Source organism: Pinus tabuliformis, chromosome 1_2 (assembly GCF_031772625.1).
Source record: "Pinus tabuliformis cultivar Carrire ecotype Pingquan chromosome 1_2, CPIR1, whole genome shotgun sequence".
Taxonomy (NCBI): domain Eukaryota; kingdom Viridiplantae; phylum Streptophyta; class Pinopsida; order Pinales; family Pinaceae; genus Pinus; species Pinus tabuliformis.
The window spans coordinates 332558743-332577136 of record NC_142298.1 but is presented as its reverse complement, the minus strand read 5'-3'; the positions used below and the strand labels follow the sequence as shown (position 1 = coordinate 332577136).

The 18394-nt window shown below is 37.2% G+C and overlaps 1 protein-coding gene across 2 annotated transcripts in view; it reads left to right on the top strand.

Annotated features, from left to right (window-relative positions):
* Positions 1-727: 727 nt before the first annotated feature.
* LOC149205712 (aldehyde dehydrogenase family 2 member C4-like) overlaps positions 728-18394 on the top strand; it is a 29524-nt gene continuing 11857 nt past the window's right edge. Inside the window, exons 1-4 of one of the 2 annotated variants that reach the window (XM_089393534.1) lie at positions 728-744; positions 9983-10041; positions 10355-10497; positions 10596-10749. In XM_089393534.1, the coding sequence (XP_089249660.1) occupies positions 731-744; positions 9983-10041; positions 10355-10497; positions 10596-10749 (370 nt within the window). In that variant the 5' untranslated portion in view covers positions 728-730. Of the gene's footprint in view, positions 745-9947; positions 10042-10354; positions 10498-10595; positions 10750-18394 lie in introns of those variants that run through there. The other variant, XM_089393533.1, reaches the window with a different exon arrangement.

Sequence of the window (18394 nt, the reverse complement as noted above, 5' to 3'; positions counted from 1 at the left end):
CTGTGGATCACACATTGGTTTGTTTAAAAAATTGAATAGATATATAAGTCTCAAATGGGCAAGTTCAGTGCCTTCAGTCTGCTACTTTGATATATACTCTTAGCCACTGTAAATGAAATATTGGTTTGTGTAGGAATTTGAGTAGATATATGAGTGAATTGGGCAATTTCAGTGCCTTCAGTCTTTGATATATACTACTCTTAGCCACTGTGGATGAAATATTGGTTTATGTAAACATTTGAATAGATATATCATATATGAGTCTGAAATGGGCAAATTCAGTGCCTTCAGTCTGCTGCTTTGATATATATAGAGTATATATATTTGTTTACAGGATGATCACTGCGTTTTTAACTTATGTCCATTAATCAAATCGATCTTTCAAAGACACAGTAGGCTTTCCTAATCTTGCAGAAAATGGTCCGTCCATATTAAGCCATAAGGATGAAAACCAAGAGAGATAATAATCATCTGATGCAAGTGACTATTGTTGAAAAATATTTCTAACTCTCGTTTTACTTTGACATTATTTTATAATCAAAAAAATGTGGGAAAGAAGGCTATATTACAAGCCCATTAGATGAAGTTGGGGTAGATTTTATGGTTTGAAACTAACTCAACCAAAATTTTCTACATTGTTTTTATCAATATGAAAGCTTGAGAAGATAGGTGCAAGTGAAGCAATGGAGTTTTGAAATCAATGAAGGAGATATTGCATTTTCTAGCAAAAATGCCATCATCCACAACCAATTAACCAATTCTTTCTTCCTATGTAGCATCCTTGCTTTGACATAAGTTGGACAGAGATGAGGACTTACACCGACATTCCATATTCAACAACTCTACTTAGACATTGACATAACTCATATAGACATCTCTATGATTGGGACTCAACAACAGACAAACTCTGTTGTCAACTCAGTTGCTTATGAAATGGCCAGTCTTCTTAAAAATTTCAATATTTCTACAGTTGAGGATTGTAGCAAAGCTCAGGGATCAAACTTAACTCCATGCTTATAAGGCATCCACGTTCTCACAGTTACTTGCAGCTCATTCTCAGTTTTAATGGGAAGGTGATATATGGTGTATTATTGTTGTAGTGGCAGGGGATGGATTTTAATTGTTGGTTGGACCAAAAGAAATTGATGCAAATCAATATTAATTAGTTATTGATAATTTTTCCCACTGAGTTCCCTGAGGTCGAGTATAATGCTTTCCTTGCTTATCAAAGAGTATTGATTCCTTTTCAATAGGAGTAGCATGTGAGTGTCGGTTTTATAAAGAAGATTCTTTTTATTATTAATAAAAATATAGATAGTTTCATTTTAAAGGGTTATAAATATGAGTTATAAATACAAGACTTAAAAGGTTGTAAATATTTCAAGGGTTGTAAATATGAGTTATTAATTGTTTTTACTCAAAACATGATAAATAGCAATTTAGCAATTTCTTTTTAGTTGAGTGACTCAAATTCATGTTTATTTAGGTTGACGGTAAACCCACTAAAGTGGCAAAAATTGTGATTCCAATGATTAGAGGGATTGTCATCATGGGGTGATAAGAAATTTAATATTCCAAGAAGACGAGGTAGTAGTAGATTCTAAATAAATTAGCAATGCAATAACATAAATGTTTGCAACAAATTTAAAGAGATCCACCTTGTTGAGTAATGCACACACTACATGGATAATGGATTTCCGCACTTTATGCCTTACGGCGTTTTCTTTGCAACATCTAGTGCAAATGCTAGTTATGATCATCTTGACATGATATGATAGCCAGATTGTCATTACATTCATCACATTCATCAATCTTGAGAAAAGCAACTTTGGATGATTCTTGAAACCCAACATTAACATTTTTATCATCTACCATAAATTCATCTAGAGAAAGCTTTTCACTTACTTGATTGCAGATCTCATCTTGTTGTTTATGAACTGACTGGATTACCTCTTCATGAAGGCTTTGTTCTGATGACATGAGAACATTTGGACCCAAAACTTTGTCTTCTTCTATGGACCAATTTGAAACGACACTTTTTCTTTCATCACTTTCAGCCATATGGAACTCTCCAACCTGATGATCTATTTCATGTAATTAATGTTGACTGTCAAGATGTAAAATTCCTTCATTTTCCACCATACAAAGATCTTGATTCTGCTGCAAAGTTTCTTGATGGTCTTTAAACTGCTGAAAGGTATTTTCATACAGGGCTTCCATGATTTCATCATCCACAAAATTATCATCCTCATAATATTTTTCAAGGCTCTCAATAAAACCATAAGCATGCTTGCAACAATCATGAACTAGATTCAATGATGGATAAGAGTCTTTATATCTTTCAATGAACATGGCATGAAAATCCTTTAAACTGTAAATACAAGCAGGTGGAAAACTTTCATACCAAGATTGGGCTTCACCTTCTAGAGTGGCCATGAATATCTTCATTAAGCAATCTTCAGGAAAATCAACCTTCAATTTCCGAATATGCATGTGAAATCGAACTAGATGTAAAGCAACGTCCTCCTTACCATCATCTTTAAACGTAGGCAAATTCCTTGACCAATCTACTTTCAGAATATTATTTGGAAAGCCTGGAATGTGATCTCGGCTCATGGGAGCATATCTTCTTGCAATCCGCTCCATTTTTAGAATCTCAAATCTACTGATCTCTTTGCAGTGGAGTCACCATGAAGCGCCGATTGCTGGATTCTTCAGTGAAAGGAGTCGCCAGGTGAATGATTTCAGCCATCTTCTTATGTTTGATCGTTGTTCACCATCAACCATCAGATTTGAGCTTGAGATATGTCATGGGGCAAGACAAACTACAAGCAAACCATTTTCGTCCCCAACGAAGTCGCCACTATGTTAGCACCTAAATCCGCCTCAGGCTAAAAGAAGGCAAAATTTAGGGTAACCACAAACCACGCTCAGTGTGGTAGCTAGCCCTACCAGAACAAGAGAGGGCTCTCTCTGAATCACACTTAGTGAATAGATGAACGAAAAGGACTGAGATGACTTTCCAACAAACAATTTATCTTAGAATAGTAAGTGAAAATGAACATAAAGAGGGATTTTTATGAACTGTGTTTCTGGGATGTTATGGGACCACTGGACCTCAATGAACAAAGAACTTAACATAAAGGCGCAGATTATTTCGTGAGGCAAGGTAGGCAGAAAGTATAGAAATTTTAGTTTTAAGATATGGCGGAATGGGGAGATTGATTAAGAAGGTGAAAAGGGCAGGGACAACATGAATCCTTTTCAACAGAAGAATGAACACCGTACATGAAATTTTCCCACAGGTAGAGCAATAAAATTGAATTCTACCTAATCTCATTAGAAAAATTTCACTAGAAATGAAATTGAAATGAAATATGGAACATAACAAGATACATATGAAACATAAGAGACACACTTGCTATACTCACAACCACAGGAATCTCATGAAACAGAGCCGCTGCCTTTCACTAATTATCTGTAAAAATATACAATTCAGAAACAAATTTTCTTTCCCACAGTCTCCCAGAAGTTACAAGCCAACCAACCAAAAAAAATTGCTTTGCAAATGGTTTGCATACAATATATAGAATATGCCATGAAGAGATAGAACACCCAAGGGTCACAAAATGAAGGTGGAGAGCCAAGAATCCGCTACAGGTGTAGCATCAAAAGCATGACACCTGGCTTGGGTGACACTTTTCCTTCCTTTGCTACTTGTATAACTGACCATATGGAGTGAAAATATTTATAAAACCGTTGTGCTCCTCCTCCTGTGCATCGCGCTCGTTTCCAGGTGACTTTTGGAAGCCTACCCGATGTCCAAATATAGCGTAGGATAGCTTGTTGGAAAGGTCCTTGAGTCTAATTTCCAACCCAACCAGAATTATTTGATTTGGAGTTCATTTGCCCTGTCAAAAATGAAATTGCCTAAGACTGGTCGAACTGTGCCAAATGAGGCTGCCTCAAGGCAGAGTGCTGTTGCGGTCAACCTTTGAATGCCTTACTCAATCTCAAATTAAGCTTGTGATAGCTTATTGGAAACCGTATCCTGTCTAGTTTCCATCCCAACTGGAAGTTTTCAATTTGGAGCTCATTTTCCCTGTCAAAAATTAAATTGCCCAAGACTGGTCGAATTGTGCCAAATCAGGCTATCTAAAGGCAGAGTGCTGTTACAGTCAACTTTTGAATGCCTTCCTCAACTCCAAATTGAGCTCATGATAGCTCATTGGAAAGATACTTGTCTCTAGTTATCAGTTTTATTATTAAGCAAGTCATTTGGACAACCCAGCTAGGAGAAAACTTGATTTTCTCGAGGTCGCTCCAGAGGTGCATCAATTCTCTCGAGGCAATTGTATTTTTGACATTTCTTCAAAACCATGACACCTGTGTAAAAAGTGAAGGACGTTTTTCTTATTTTGTCTGTTGTGGACAAAAAAATCTCTCAGTTTTCCCGAATTCATCTTTGATTGCTCAGAAACATCATTTGAGTGAAACATATCCCGATGTGTGGGACAAGGGATTTGCCGAAATGAAGCGAAATGAAGGGGATAGGGAGTTTCTAAATTCTTGAGGAAATTTTGGGAAGTATGGAGGGATGTTAGGAAGTAGGGGAAAGTGGAATCTTAGAAATTGAGTGAGGGGAAGGGGTCCAAAAAGGCAAAACACAGACCCAACCATAGAAAATTGCCAGGTTGTAGCAAGAAACTAGGGTTTGTGCGAAAATGAGGAATTTGGGGGATCTCAGTGATGGGAAGAGTTTGATAAGGTACATTATGGATAGGGGAAGGTGTATGAACATCAGGATACAAGTTTTTCCGATGATTTGACCATCCAAGAGAAATTAGCTTCAAAACCCTAGGAGAGGCAAATGAACCTTGCCTAGGCGCAAATGAAGCATGAACAAGGTGTGAAATGACCCAATGGAACTTGACATGACGATGACAACCCTCTGAATGATAGTAGACTCAACTGAATGGTGACATGGAACATCATTTGGACAACTTTGACAAGGGTAAAATCACACCCTAGACCTAATGCCTAGTGACCAAATTTTACTTAAAGACTCACTGAAATGATAAAATTTGACCTTGACACCTTAAAATCACTTGCGTAAGAGCATGTTTGATCACTGGAGGAAGGCTGAAAATACTGACACTAACATAAGTATAGGGTGAGTCGTTGGGTCGTAGAGTAGGAGAAGGTTCTGTAGTTGAGTGCACAGAGGCATAGTAGTTCACAGTTGAGTGCGTAGGGCAGGTTGAGTTTGTAACCGATTTAAGCAATAATAAAGAGAAGTTTTACATTATTTCTGTGTATTGTTTCCTGTTTTATGCTTTGAAGTATATTGAGCATGAATTGTAAGGTTACTGTTTATTTTTTGCGCAAACTTATATGAATATGTTGAATAAGTGGATATAAGATAAAGTATCTATTTACGAGAAGATAACTAACTATTATAAGAAGATATGTAAGATCTGTAGTGTAACTTGGGGAAATAACATAGATCGCTGCTCTAGCAGCACGAAAGCTCCACATCACCTTGTTAGGGTTGCACGAATGCAAATACAATAGGGCGCCAAGGCCTCGCAAGTCAGGAAAGTGCGCGAAGTAACCCACACAAAGGTATTCATAGCTGGAATAAATCAACCCGTTAGACATCTCGAGGGTGCCGAAATATTGGTTCGAGCACCCCCACATACTGCTTCGGGTGAGACCTCAGTCTATGCTCAGCGGGCTGTTGCCGAAAGGGCCAGTAGTACAGGGATTTTTTTGGCTAAATAACTCCGAACCTGGGTCAGGCCCCATCAAGCCAACACTCATTTTCATACTAGTTTCGGATGGTCTCAATTTAAATATCAAGGAGGCTAGATTGCTTGGATAGCTTCAGGGCGTCAACATCACCAGGCATGTAAACATCACTCATCTATTTTTTGTAGATGGCATCTTCACTTTTGGTATTATTTCCAGGTCCCAGTGGTTAGTTCTACATAATATTCTTCACATATTTGGTGCAGCTACAAGTTTGATACCCAATGACAGTAAATCGTTCATATATCACTCAGTTGGGGATATGCAGGATATTGGATATATTGTTAATTTGCTTAATGTGCATACAACTCCTATTCAAGCGAGCTTTACTTATCTGGGTTTCAGGCTCAAACCCAACAGGTATGTTTCGGGGGATTGGATGTGGCTGTTTGATAAATATAAGAAGAAACTATGCACCTGGACAAACCGATTTCTCTCCTTGGGGGGCATATATAACCTCACACAAGATATTATAAAATAATTAGCTGTGTACTAGGCACATTTATACAGTAATTATACTCCATCTCGTCCACAATTTCTAATAGGCTCCAAGCTATGACATCAAATTTTCTCTCGACTGGGAACAATCTTGCATTTAAGTACCACCTGTGTAAATGGAATGGTCTTACGATCCCCAAGGAACATGGGGGATGGGGTTTGCTAGATCAATGTATCTTTGAGAAGGCATTGCTTATCAAATCTCTGTGGCAGGCAATAAATGGTATTGTGATTTGGTAAGAGATATTCAAAAACAAGTATACGAAGGGTCGGGATATGGAATTTATTTACAGGGACACAAACATTCGACTGATGAGAGGATCATTGACATGGTGTTCTTTTATCAAAATCTGGGACTGGTGGCGGCACGGAATGGTCTGGGAGTTTGGAAATGCACATAAGATTTTAATCTTCTCAGACTCGATTAAGGGGATTGACATTGATTCTATGTTCAGCGATCACACCTTGTTAATGATTCAACGTGGAGGGTTCTTTTTCATATCTCATATCATAAAAAGATGGGAGGTTGGTTGTCCAATATGGAAAAATGCGATAGAGCTGAACGTGGTGGGCATATGTGCTCTTGAATGGGAGGCTTATGTAAATATATTGAGCGTTGTGGCACTGTGCTACAACAGAAGTGGTGAATGTATCAACTGGATTGGAATGATGGCTGAAGATGCACCCATTGTGGCTGACTCATATAGGTGGTTGTTGGCACAGAAAGACGCCTAGATGAATAGATCGTGGTTTGCCAAAATATGGCAATGAAAACTCCCCACTAAAATCATTCTATTTTCCTGGTTAGTCCGGTGAAAGAAGGTCCTGACTTGGGATAATCTGGGAAAAGGGGACATTTGGGACCAAGTATTTGTATCTTTTGAAAGCCAGATTTGGAATCTGTACAACATATTTTCTTCTTGTGCCCATACACAAATCAGATCTGGAACTATTATGCAACGAACTTTTAGATTACTTTTCAGCAAATGAACAACTTTGAAGAGTTTATGATTGACTGGATTAATGTTCAGAAAAAAATTATTGCACTTCCCCTATTCACCATATGAGAAATTTGGAAGGCCCGTAATCAGTGCCTATTTGAAGTCGGAAAATTGATTATTGTTGGATTATACATAAGATACTATATTGGATGAGCGCCACCTCACATATTGCAGATAAAGTTGTTGATCACTCCTATAGATTGAGGTCCCCACTATTCATTTCCCCGCTGGCTTCTTTGATGGTGCTGATCATCATGGTAGTTGTGGTTGTGGTTCTCTCCTACGCCTTGATATGGGAAAACAATATCATCTGTGGTGGCATGGTGGCTCTGGATCCAACACTAGAGCGGAGATTATTGCTTTGTGGGGGTTGCTATGGTTTGCACAACACAAGAAAATAAGCTCACTGAATATCTATGGGGACTCTAAGGCTCTTATGGATGGTATCAAGGGAACTACAAGATTATTTCCCCCTTTTCTTTTGGGCTGGCTTAGGAGGATCATGCACATTTTGGGATCTCTCTACATATACCATCTCTAATGTATATCAGGAATGTAACACGGTGGATGATAATTTCAAAGGTTGGCCTTGGCGTATCCTCTGGTTTCTTGCACTATCGATACAAGGTTGACTACTCGTTACTGGAGGAAGGTCGGCTCTGCTTGCCATGAATAGCTTCGACACTCCGCATCAAGACTTTATGTGGGATTTCTCGAGTCTTTTCTATTTTTCTTTATTTTGCATCTTTAATTTTACATCCTACATAAAATATTTTTATTTGAGATGCTATGGACTACATTATATTTTGATTTTTGCAACTTTTGGATTATACTAAGGCCTTTCTTCTATCTTGACTTGTTGTCTGGATTAATAAGGCTATAATCCAGAATTCCGGCAAAAATCTCCGTGCATGATCTCCGTGCATGATCGACAAAGTCAAAACTTTGGTCAGAAAGTAGTTTATGTATTTATTCTTTCTTTCCTACGAATTGTAATCTGGCATCTCTCTGTCTCCGTATATAAAATTAATAATAATGGGGTCACATGTCCTCTCATGTCTCTGTCTCCGTATATAAAATTAACAATAATGGGGTCACTTGTCCTCTCATGTCTCTGTCTCCGTATATAAAATTAATAATAATGGGGTCACATGTCCTCTCTTAGTTATTCGTGTGTAGACTTCATTGTTACTCCTGTGATCATATTTTTATTTAAATTCTATAGATTGAGTGTTTGAATTTGGTGGAAATTCATTAAACATTACTAAAAATTTTAAATGTCTGGGCACTCAAAAACTTGATAGTTATAATATAGATTCTAGTCCGTCTAGTTTCCAGGATATTGCTGTGGCTTTATTTGGATTTTGACTTAGTGTTTGTTTTTTTCTAATCCATCGATTTGCTCAGGACAATTCCGTGTTCTGTAATTCCTTTGTTTAATTTGGTAGGCTCTGTCCCTTCACATGGCTCACTTTTGGTTTTGATTCTCTGTTGACGAAGCATGTAAGAACTCATTTTATTAATGGAATTTTGTTTTTTTTCCTTCGACAAAAAAATCTAAATTTCCTAAAATTTTTGCTATTGCCAAAAATGAATTTTTCCGCTAAATCCTTCCTGCAAGTGCGCGAATGATTATTTGTATTTAATTTGGAAGGCGTCATTCTCCAGCGTGCTTCCCCGTAAATAGGGTCAATGATTATTTGAATTTAATTTGGAAGGCGTCATTCTCCAGCGTGCTTCCCCGTAAATAGGGTCACTAGCTGATAGATTCCCTGGAAGAAAACAATCCCGTTATTTGAATTTTTTTTTTGAAAAAAAATCATGATATTATATTGAGGGTGAGATATTCAGATAGTTTTGTATGAGATTGAAAACTCATAAATACTAGGGATAAGCAACATAACATATCATATACGAATAAGCAACATAACACATCATATAAAACAGATTACCATCATGCTATATGTTCATATGATCAAATCCCAAAATCAGAAAGGACAAATAGGGTCACTACCTGATAGATTCCCAGGAAGAAAACAATCCGTTACTTGAATTTCATTACTTTGTTTTTGTTGACTTTGAAGTGATATCTAATAAATCAAGTGCAGGAGACGATTAAGTGGCTATCGGAGAGATTCAAGAAGTATTTATAATTGAGAAATAATATTAACAACGAACGGTGAAGAATCACATATATTTTGGAATCTAAGAAAGATCGTTATGCCAACTCGAAGGTTTGACTCGTTCAGCTCAGAAGTAATGTTAATCACAGATGACATTCAAAAGTTTCTGGTCGTGAGATTGTAGAGTAACGGAGGTAAAATTGAGATTGTGTCTATCGCTCTCACGTACACGTGTCTATGGCCTTACCCTAGAGAGATTCTCTGCTCTGTCACTCAGTCATTAGACTCCTATAAATAGGATATCAATACATCCATCAAATTGTCTGAGCTTCCTGCGTTGAAGGTATTGCTTAGAATGGAATTCTTTCAATTTCAATTTCCTTTTCAACTTTCTAAGTATTGGGTGCATGGCTTTTCCTATGGATCTGTGTCTGACTTCAATGTTAACACTTTCTAATTATAACGAATGGTGTGCAGTCTTGAACGATTCAGGAAATTGGAGTTGCGTGAAAGAATGGCCGGCTCAGATTATGGGGTAGGTAATGGTATCGTGTCTGTGAAATTCACCAAACTCTTTATCGATGGAGAATTTGTGGATGCAATTTCAGGTATTTATATGTTATCTTGAAATATTCTGACTTATGCTCGTTTCTTTCTTGACATAAATTGTGTACATGGTCAAATATTCTGGCTTTTTCATTTTTTTGGGTTGATATAAATGTGTACATGAATGATCGATATGCATATTTATTTCTTTTTTAGATATAAAATGTGAATATAATAGGGAATATGGTTATTTCTTTATTCCTGGACAAATATAAGCAGAACCATGATTAACAACAGGGTCAGACATGCTAAAATATTCTGAGTTTGGCATTTCTGCGGATTAATGGGTGAAAGTTGTTGGTGTTTGTCGTGCAGGGAAGACTTTTGAAACTTTGGATCCTCGAACAGGAGATTTGATAACGCGGGTCGCAAAAGGCGAAAAGAAGGATGTGGATTTGGCTGTGAAGGCCGCTCGGAAGGCTTTTGATAAGGGACCTTGGCCTCGAATGTCTGGCTATGTAATATCAAAATTTTAACACCTTGTGCATACATAGATTCCCTTGTGTTTTTGCCTTGTGATTTGGATCTCATGAAGAATTTCCCTTTTTGTGCGCAGGAGAGGGGTCGCTTTCTGAATAAGTACGCTGATTTGGTAGAGCAGCATATAGATGAACTAGCAGCTCTTGAAACCCTAGATAATGGAAAACCACTCACCCATGCTCGTGCTGTCGATTTGCCGGGGTGTATCCAGACTCTCAGATACCTTGCAGGTACGCTACAGTCTATATTCCGTGATATCCATGCTTAAATTATCGCCGATTAAGAGGAGTTTTGAGTCTTTCATATATATCTCGGTGTATGTCAACGAGGGTTCATGGTCGAATCCGTTATAGTAAATATTTTTTATATATTTCGTTATATATGAATAACAATTAACATGAAAATTGAAGTATTTTATTAATGAATTACATAAATATTTATTTGTTGATTATAAAAATATTTTATTTACAAACTAGATTTTTCCTATTAAATTATTTTATTATTATTAATATGTTTTTAAATTGATTATCATTATCAAATATCAATCAACTTTTAATAATAATAATAATAATAATAAATATTATTATTATTGAAATAATTTATTTAATATGTATATTTAAATAAATTATTTAAGTCTTATATACAAATATGTTTTTAAATTTGGGGTTGTAATATGAATAATGGATCTAGCATAGTCACACTAGATTATTGATGTTTTATAATACTTTTAATTAAAACAAAGCAAATATGGAAATTTATTTTTAGTTTTTATTATCCTCTACATTGTTCTTTAATTTAGAGAATAACTTTATTTTATTTAGAAAAGACACTTGTTAAGTTGAGATGTAATTTAATATGGATGTTGAAATTTTTTATTTATAGATTATATGAATATTTTATTTATAAATCATATTAAAAATTAAAATAATTTTTATTATTAATATAGTTTTAAATACACATCAATATTATTTAATTGAGCATATTGAAATATTTTTTATATATTTCCATATATGAATAACAACTAAGTATTTTATTTAACATGAAAATTGAAATATTTTATTGATGAATTACAGAAATATTTATTTTTTGATTACAAAAATATTTTATTTACAAACGAGATTTTTCATGTTAAATTATTTTATTATTATTAATATGTTTTTAAATAGATTATCAATATCAAATATCAATTAACTTTATTATTATTATTATTATTATTATTATTATATAGCTATTGAAATAATTTATTTAATATGTATATTCAACTTGTCCTGACGATGAACCACACTAGTTGGTTCGAAACGCGTCGACAAATGATCAATTATGTGATTTCGCCAAAGATTTTTCTAAACAAATGTATATTTAAATAAATTATTTAAGTCTTGGAAAAAAGAATCGGCTCTGAAGCAGGAATGGCTAGGGTTTACATGGAAGCCGTCGTCACAGTGCGCTGCGAAGAGGCAGAATTAACGAAGAATCCCTGGAGACTGAACGCCGATCCAATCGAACTGTATTTGCTGCGCTAGATCGGGTATTGCAGAGAACAAGAACACAAAGCCCCTGCAACAAAACGAGCCTCGGTTGAAGAACGGACAGCTCACAGGTCATGGTCATTTTCTCTTCTACTGATTAAGGGTTACTTTCACGGTAAAACCCCTCCCCTTACTGTAACAGGTCACGGCCACGATGAAATAGAGCGTCAATGTTCAGATCCGCTTTTGATAGTGCAATCCCACCTAGATCCGCACCCCCTGAGTGCATTTAAGGGTAGGTATGGAGCGTTGTGGTCAGAGTTTCGCCAATATTCAAATCTACCAATGATAACGCAAACCCACCTTGATTCGCATCCACTGAACGCGTTTAAGGGTAGTGGAGCACCTGCACAGAGATGGAGACGACTTCGAGGCGGGCCAAAAAACAAATCCTTCAGGTCAGACCGAATCCTCACGATAGATCGGCCTTCTTACAGGGGTTTCAACTCGCCCCCAATTAGATCTGCACAAGACAAAGCGCCCAGATTGGGAACGGATGCTCCAACAAATGCCGCACAGAATGACACGCCTCACAACCGACCAGACCTTGCAAAGACAGGGTTCCACAGGAGCGATCCACTGCGCAGGGGTACAGATCTGGCTCAACAAAGGCTCCACAGTACCGATCTAACCCATACAGATGCAGATCTGATTCAGATCTTCATCAAATCGCTTGAAGGAAAACACTACTGCATGCGGCTCAGGAAGGCAACAAGCATCCAGGAGTTAAAAAAGGAAATACAGGGCCGCCATGGAATCCCAGAACGATTACAAAACCTCATTTATTCAGGGTTCAATCTGCAAGACAACAAAACCCTGCAGCATTATGGCATAGCAAATGATTCAACCATTAATCTAACCCTCCGACTGCGTGGCGGAAGCTCTGGAACCAGCTCTAAAATTACAGGTTCCTTTTGGGATGCAGTAAAAGGAAAGGAAGAAAAAATGGGAAACAAAGCAGCACCAACAACATAATTGCCAGGACCCTACATCGTCGAACAAAAGCCAGAATCACCAACTCTTTAGGTATCTATGCCAGAGGTAATTAACCTATACATTGATTTATCAAATACTGCAGTAATATGTAGATTCAATGGCTTCTGGCCAAAATCAGATGCCCTGCATCAATGGATCTACTCAACATGGACATCTAACTGCGAAATTTACCTCTGCCCTAAAGGGTTATTTTATAGTTAGCTTTGATACAGAACATGAAAGAGACAATATTATTAAACAGGGGCCTTGGTTTTGGGGCAGTGCTGGCCTCTTCACAACCCCCTGGTTCTTGGGATTTGATGCTACTACAATGATAGTCTCAACCATGCCTATATGGGTGAGGCTTCACGGGCTCCCACTGCATTTCTGGCATCATAAAGTGCTAACCGCCATTGGGAATTCTCTAGGGAAATTCCTAAAAATGGATGAAGACAGAGCAGTCACGGGTGTCTTTACATTCGCCAGAATATGCGTAGAAGTGGATTTGAGTCAGGGGCTACCAGACCACATCAATCTAAACTTCAACAATACCCAATGGATACAACAACTTGACTATGAAAACACAACATTCTGGTGCAGGAACTGTTTGCAGACAGGGCATCTCCAAAATGACTGTCCATCAGCTCGAAAGGAACCTAGGAAAACCAAGAAACAACAAAAAAAGCCCAAAGGCTGGCAACACACAGAGCCATTGGAAGAAGAGGACATCAAGGAGGACCCTCCAGAGAACCACATGGAACCAGAACCTCAAATGGGACAGAAACAAACTCGGGAAGAAAAAAACCTTTCTACTCATACGGGGCTGATCATTACAGATCTACATCAAGAGTTGCAAATGGAAGTAAGCGGCATAAAGAGAACCCATAGCTCGGAGGGCTCAGAATCAGACAAAGAACAAAAAATGATCACCATGGGGAACCAGCTAGTTACAACTACACCCACAGTTGACTCGGGAGGATGGCGCCGGGTGGAGAAGAAGAAGGGAAGAAAATAATAGGCTTGCTGGAACTTTTTTTATTTTACTTTTTCTGTTACTCTGTTGGATCCTGTCCTTACAGGAATTATTCATCTGCTAATTAGTGTTATTTTCTTTGTTCTACTGACTGTTATTACAGGATCAGCCATCTGCATATGCTTATGGCATCTACAAAATGTAATTTTATCAATTATGAATAAAATTACGATTTTTTCCTAGGGGAAAAAAAAATTATTTAAGTCTTATATATAAATATGTTTTTAAATTTGGAAAAGAATATTTTATTTTTGTTTAAGTTACATAAAATTGAGTTATTTTAGATGTCATTAAAATATTTCTACATTTCTTTTAGTTTGGGTTGTAATATGAATAATGGATCTAGCATAGGCACACTAGATTATTGATGTTTTATAATACTTTTAATTAAAACAAAGCAAATATGGATCTTTATTTTTAGTTTTTATTATCCTCTACATTGTTCTTTAATTTAGAGAATAACTTTATTTTATTTAGTGTTAGGCCAGGACTAACTCCAGACTCGCAGAAAAACTCAGAAAAACTGATTCGATTATTTCATTAGGTAGCTATTGTTATATACATGAATGTGACTGATCAGTTCATCTTCTTGATGACTGTTCACATTCCAAATTCACCCAATCGCAGAGGATTAGGTGTCAACATTCCCCCCCTTAATCTGAAGGGATGTTGGTGAGTCCAAGCATCGTTCTGAATCTTTCAAGCTTTTCTCTTCCAAGCGCTTTGGTGAAGATGTCTGCAATTCGCTCATTTATGGAACAATGACAGAGATGGATTGTTTTGGCCTCAACATGATGTCGGATAAGATGATATTTAGTATTGATGTGCTTTGTACGATCATGGAACTTTGGGTTCTTGGCCAACTTTATTGCAGAGGTGTCGTCAATCATGAGTGGGGTTGATTGTACTTGTTTTACCTGCAAATATTCAAGAATTTTCCTGAGCCACACAATTTCTTTCGTTGCTTCAGCTGCTGCCACGTATTCTGCTTCTGTTGTGGAATCTGCTGGAACTGATTGTTTGCGTGATCTCCAGGAGACAGCTCCTGATCCAAGACTCATAGCATATCTTGAAGTAGATACCCCAGTTCCTTTGTCTCCATCGAAGTCTCAATCAGAGTATCTAATCAAGCTGAAGTCGTCCACCTGTGTATACTTGATTCCAAGGTCTTGAGTTCCCTTCAAGTACCTTAGAACTCTTTTTGCAGCAGACCAATGTCCCTCACAAGGCTGTTGCATAAACCTGGAGAGGATTCCAACAACAAATGAAATGTCTGGTCTGGTAGTAGTGAGGTAGACGAGACTTCCTACAAGCTGTCTATACTTTGTTGCATCCTCAAATTCCTTTCCTTCAATAGATGTGAGCTTTAAGTTTTGTTCCATTGGAGTAGAAAGAGGATTGCACTTTGTCATGCCAAATTTGTTTAACAAATCTCCAATGTATTTCTTTTGAGAAAGAAATATGGATTTTGGATGTTGGGTTACTTCAATGCTAAGATAGTAATGAACATAGCCCAAATCAGTCATTTCAAAACTTTTTCCTAATTCTTTCTTTATGGATGCAATATAGCTTTCATTGTTCCATGTCATTAAAAGATCATCTACATATACCACAAGATATACAACTGTTTTGCCAACTTTCTTGAGAAATAAAGTTGCATCATCAAGATCAAAATGATTGAAGTTGAGTTTCAGAAGATGCTCAGTTAGTTTTTCATACCAGGCTCGTGGTGGTTGTTTGAGGCCATACAAGGACTTCACAAGTTTGGATACTTTATGTTCATGTCCTTTCACAGCAAATCCTTCAGGCTGGGACATAAAAATATTCTCTTTTAGATCTCCATTCAAGAATGCAATTTTTACATCCATTTGATGGACTTTCCAACCATTCTGAGTAGCTAGTGCAAAGAGAGTCCGGATGGTGGCCCATTTTTCTGTGGGGGCAAAAGTTTCCTCATAATCGACCCCTTCCTTCTGTGCAAAGCCTTTTGACACAAGCCTAGCTTTGTGCTTGTCAAGTGAGCCATCAGCTTTGTATTTGTTCTTGTAGACCCACTTGCAACCAATTGGTTTCGTTCCAAATGGAGGATCAACCAGCTTCCAAGTGCCATTCTTTATGAGGGCATCATACTCCTTTTTCATCGCTTCTTTCCATTCATCATGAGAAGTAGCTTCTTTGAAGGAAGTTGGTTCAAAATCTGTACACAAGTTCAATTCACAATCATAAGTAACATCCATATCATCATGTGAATTAGAGTCATCTACATCACTTCCATTTTGTCGGTTTGAATTTCTGGTTCCCGTTTTTCCAATTTCATCAGGATGAACACTTTCAAGTGTCTTTGTCAGCCACTTTGGGGGACCTTTCTAAGATGGTCCAGGCTGCTCTGTTGATTGAGTTGGGACTGAATCAAGATTGAGTCTCCCAATTCTATCAATTACATCACTTAAAGAATCATCCGTTGTTGGAGTTTCATGCAGGGGAGATTGTTCTTCAGAAGAAGATTCCACATGTTGATCTAGTATAGGAATCCCCCCTTCAAGATGTGGAATCTGATTATCAAACTCTTGAAACGATTTCATTTTTGTGAATCTATCCAAGAGATCAAGTTGCCGCTCAACAACATTGTCAGATTTGGATGATTCAAGAAAAATGACATCTCTAGATACAACAAACTTTTTATTTACTTCATCATAGAGGCGGTATGCTTTAGAGGTGTTTGAGTACCCCAGGAAGATACACTTATGACTTCTAGCACCAAGTTTGTTTCTATGTACCTTTGGTATCAAAGCATAATAGGTGGAACCAAAAATCCTGAGGTGTTTTACCGAAGGAACATGCCCATACCACAATTAATAAGGAGTCTTGTTTCTTATAGCATTAGATGGACATCTATTCTTTATATATGCAACACATAGAACAGCATCAACCCAAAACATTATCTTTACATTTTTGAAGAAAAGCATGGATCGTACCATATTCAAAATTGTTCTATTCATTCTTTCTGCTACACCATTCTGTTGGGGATTATAAGGCACAGTTGTTTGATGTTTGATTCCATGTTGGCGAAGATAGTGTTCAAATTCATTTGATGTATATTCTTTTCCATTATCGGTGCGAATAGATCCAATATGAGATTGTGCATCATTTTCAATCCATTTATGAAAATTCTTGAATGTTTGAAAAGCATCAGATTTGTTCTTCAATAAATAAACCCAACACATTCTCGTGTAATCATCAATAAATTTCATGATATGTTTATTTCCATTTGTAGAAGGAACAGGCATTGGACCATATAAATATGAATGAATGAGTTCAAGCTTCCTATGTGCTCTTGAATGTGAATCATGAAAATATTGTTTGCTATGCTTTCCTAGAATGCAAGCATCACATTGCTTACATTTCCTAGGAATTGTAGGCAAACCAGCAACACCATTTTTCTTCAATAAGTGGAGACTGTCATAGTTTAAATGTCCAAATCTAGCATGCCATAATAAACTTGATGGTAGTGTACCTTCTTCATGATGAGAAATATATGAGAAATGTTGTGCATGAGCAGAGGTTCCTTGCAGTTTGAGAAGCCTTTCTTCTTCTATTCCCCTCATGACAAGTGAGTGGTCAGATGCTTTTCTTACCTCAAGCTTGCGATCAAACATATGAATGGAGTGACCTTGCTGGCAGATGTGGACCAAGGACAACAAGTTTCTCTTGAGCTGTGGGAGATATAGAACATGATCCAGAAGAAATTCTGGAAGACCAGGCAGTTTAAGCCTGATTGTGCCAAGCCTTGATGGCTTGATTTTTGACTGATCTGCAAAGTATACTGCTCCATCAACATTGTCAGTGAAATCTTCAAAAAAAACTTTCCTATAAGTCATATGACAGGTTGCTCCTAAATCAAGCAACCAATCATTTTTCGAAGAAGCAAGTGAAGCATTAAACAAATCTTCATTTACTCCAATGTTACATTGTGCCTCAATATAGTGAGCGAATTCACGTGCTTTACCTTTGTCTGTATCATCAGTTTTACCTTTCTGTTGGTTTCTTCTCTGCTCAATTTTGTCCCATGGTAGCTTGCATGTAGAAGCATCATGTGATCCATTTCATTTGCAGCGAATGCAATGCAGATCTGCCTTTTCTCCTTGAGAATGTCTGCCCCCCTGCCTCTGAAATATCTTCCTCTTCCTCTTCGTCCACCTCTTCCTCTTGTAGAGTCTTGAGCAGGATGATTTTCTTTATGAGCAAGGCACACAGTCTCTTCAGAAGATTCAGGGACTGTCTTCTTTCCAAAGGCTTTCTCTCTTTCAGCAAACTTTTTCACAAGAGAGTCAAAGGTTA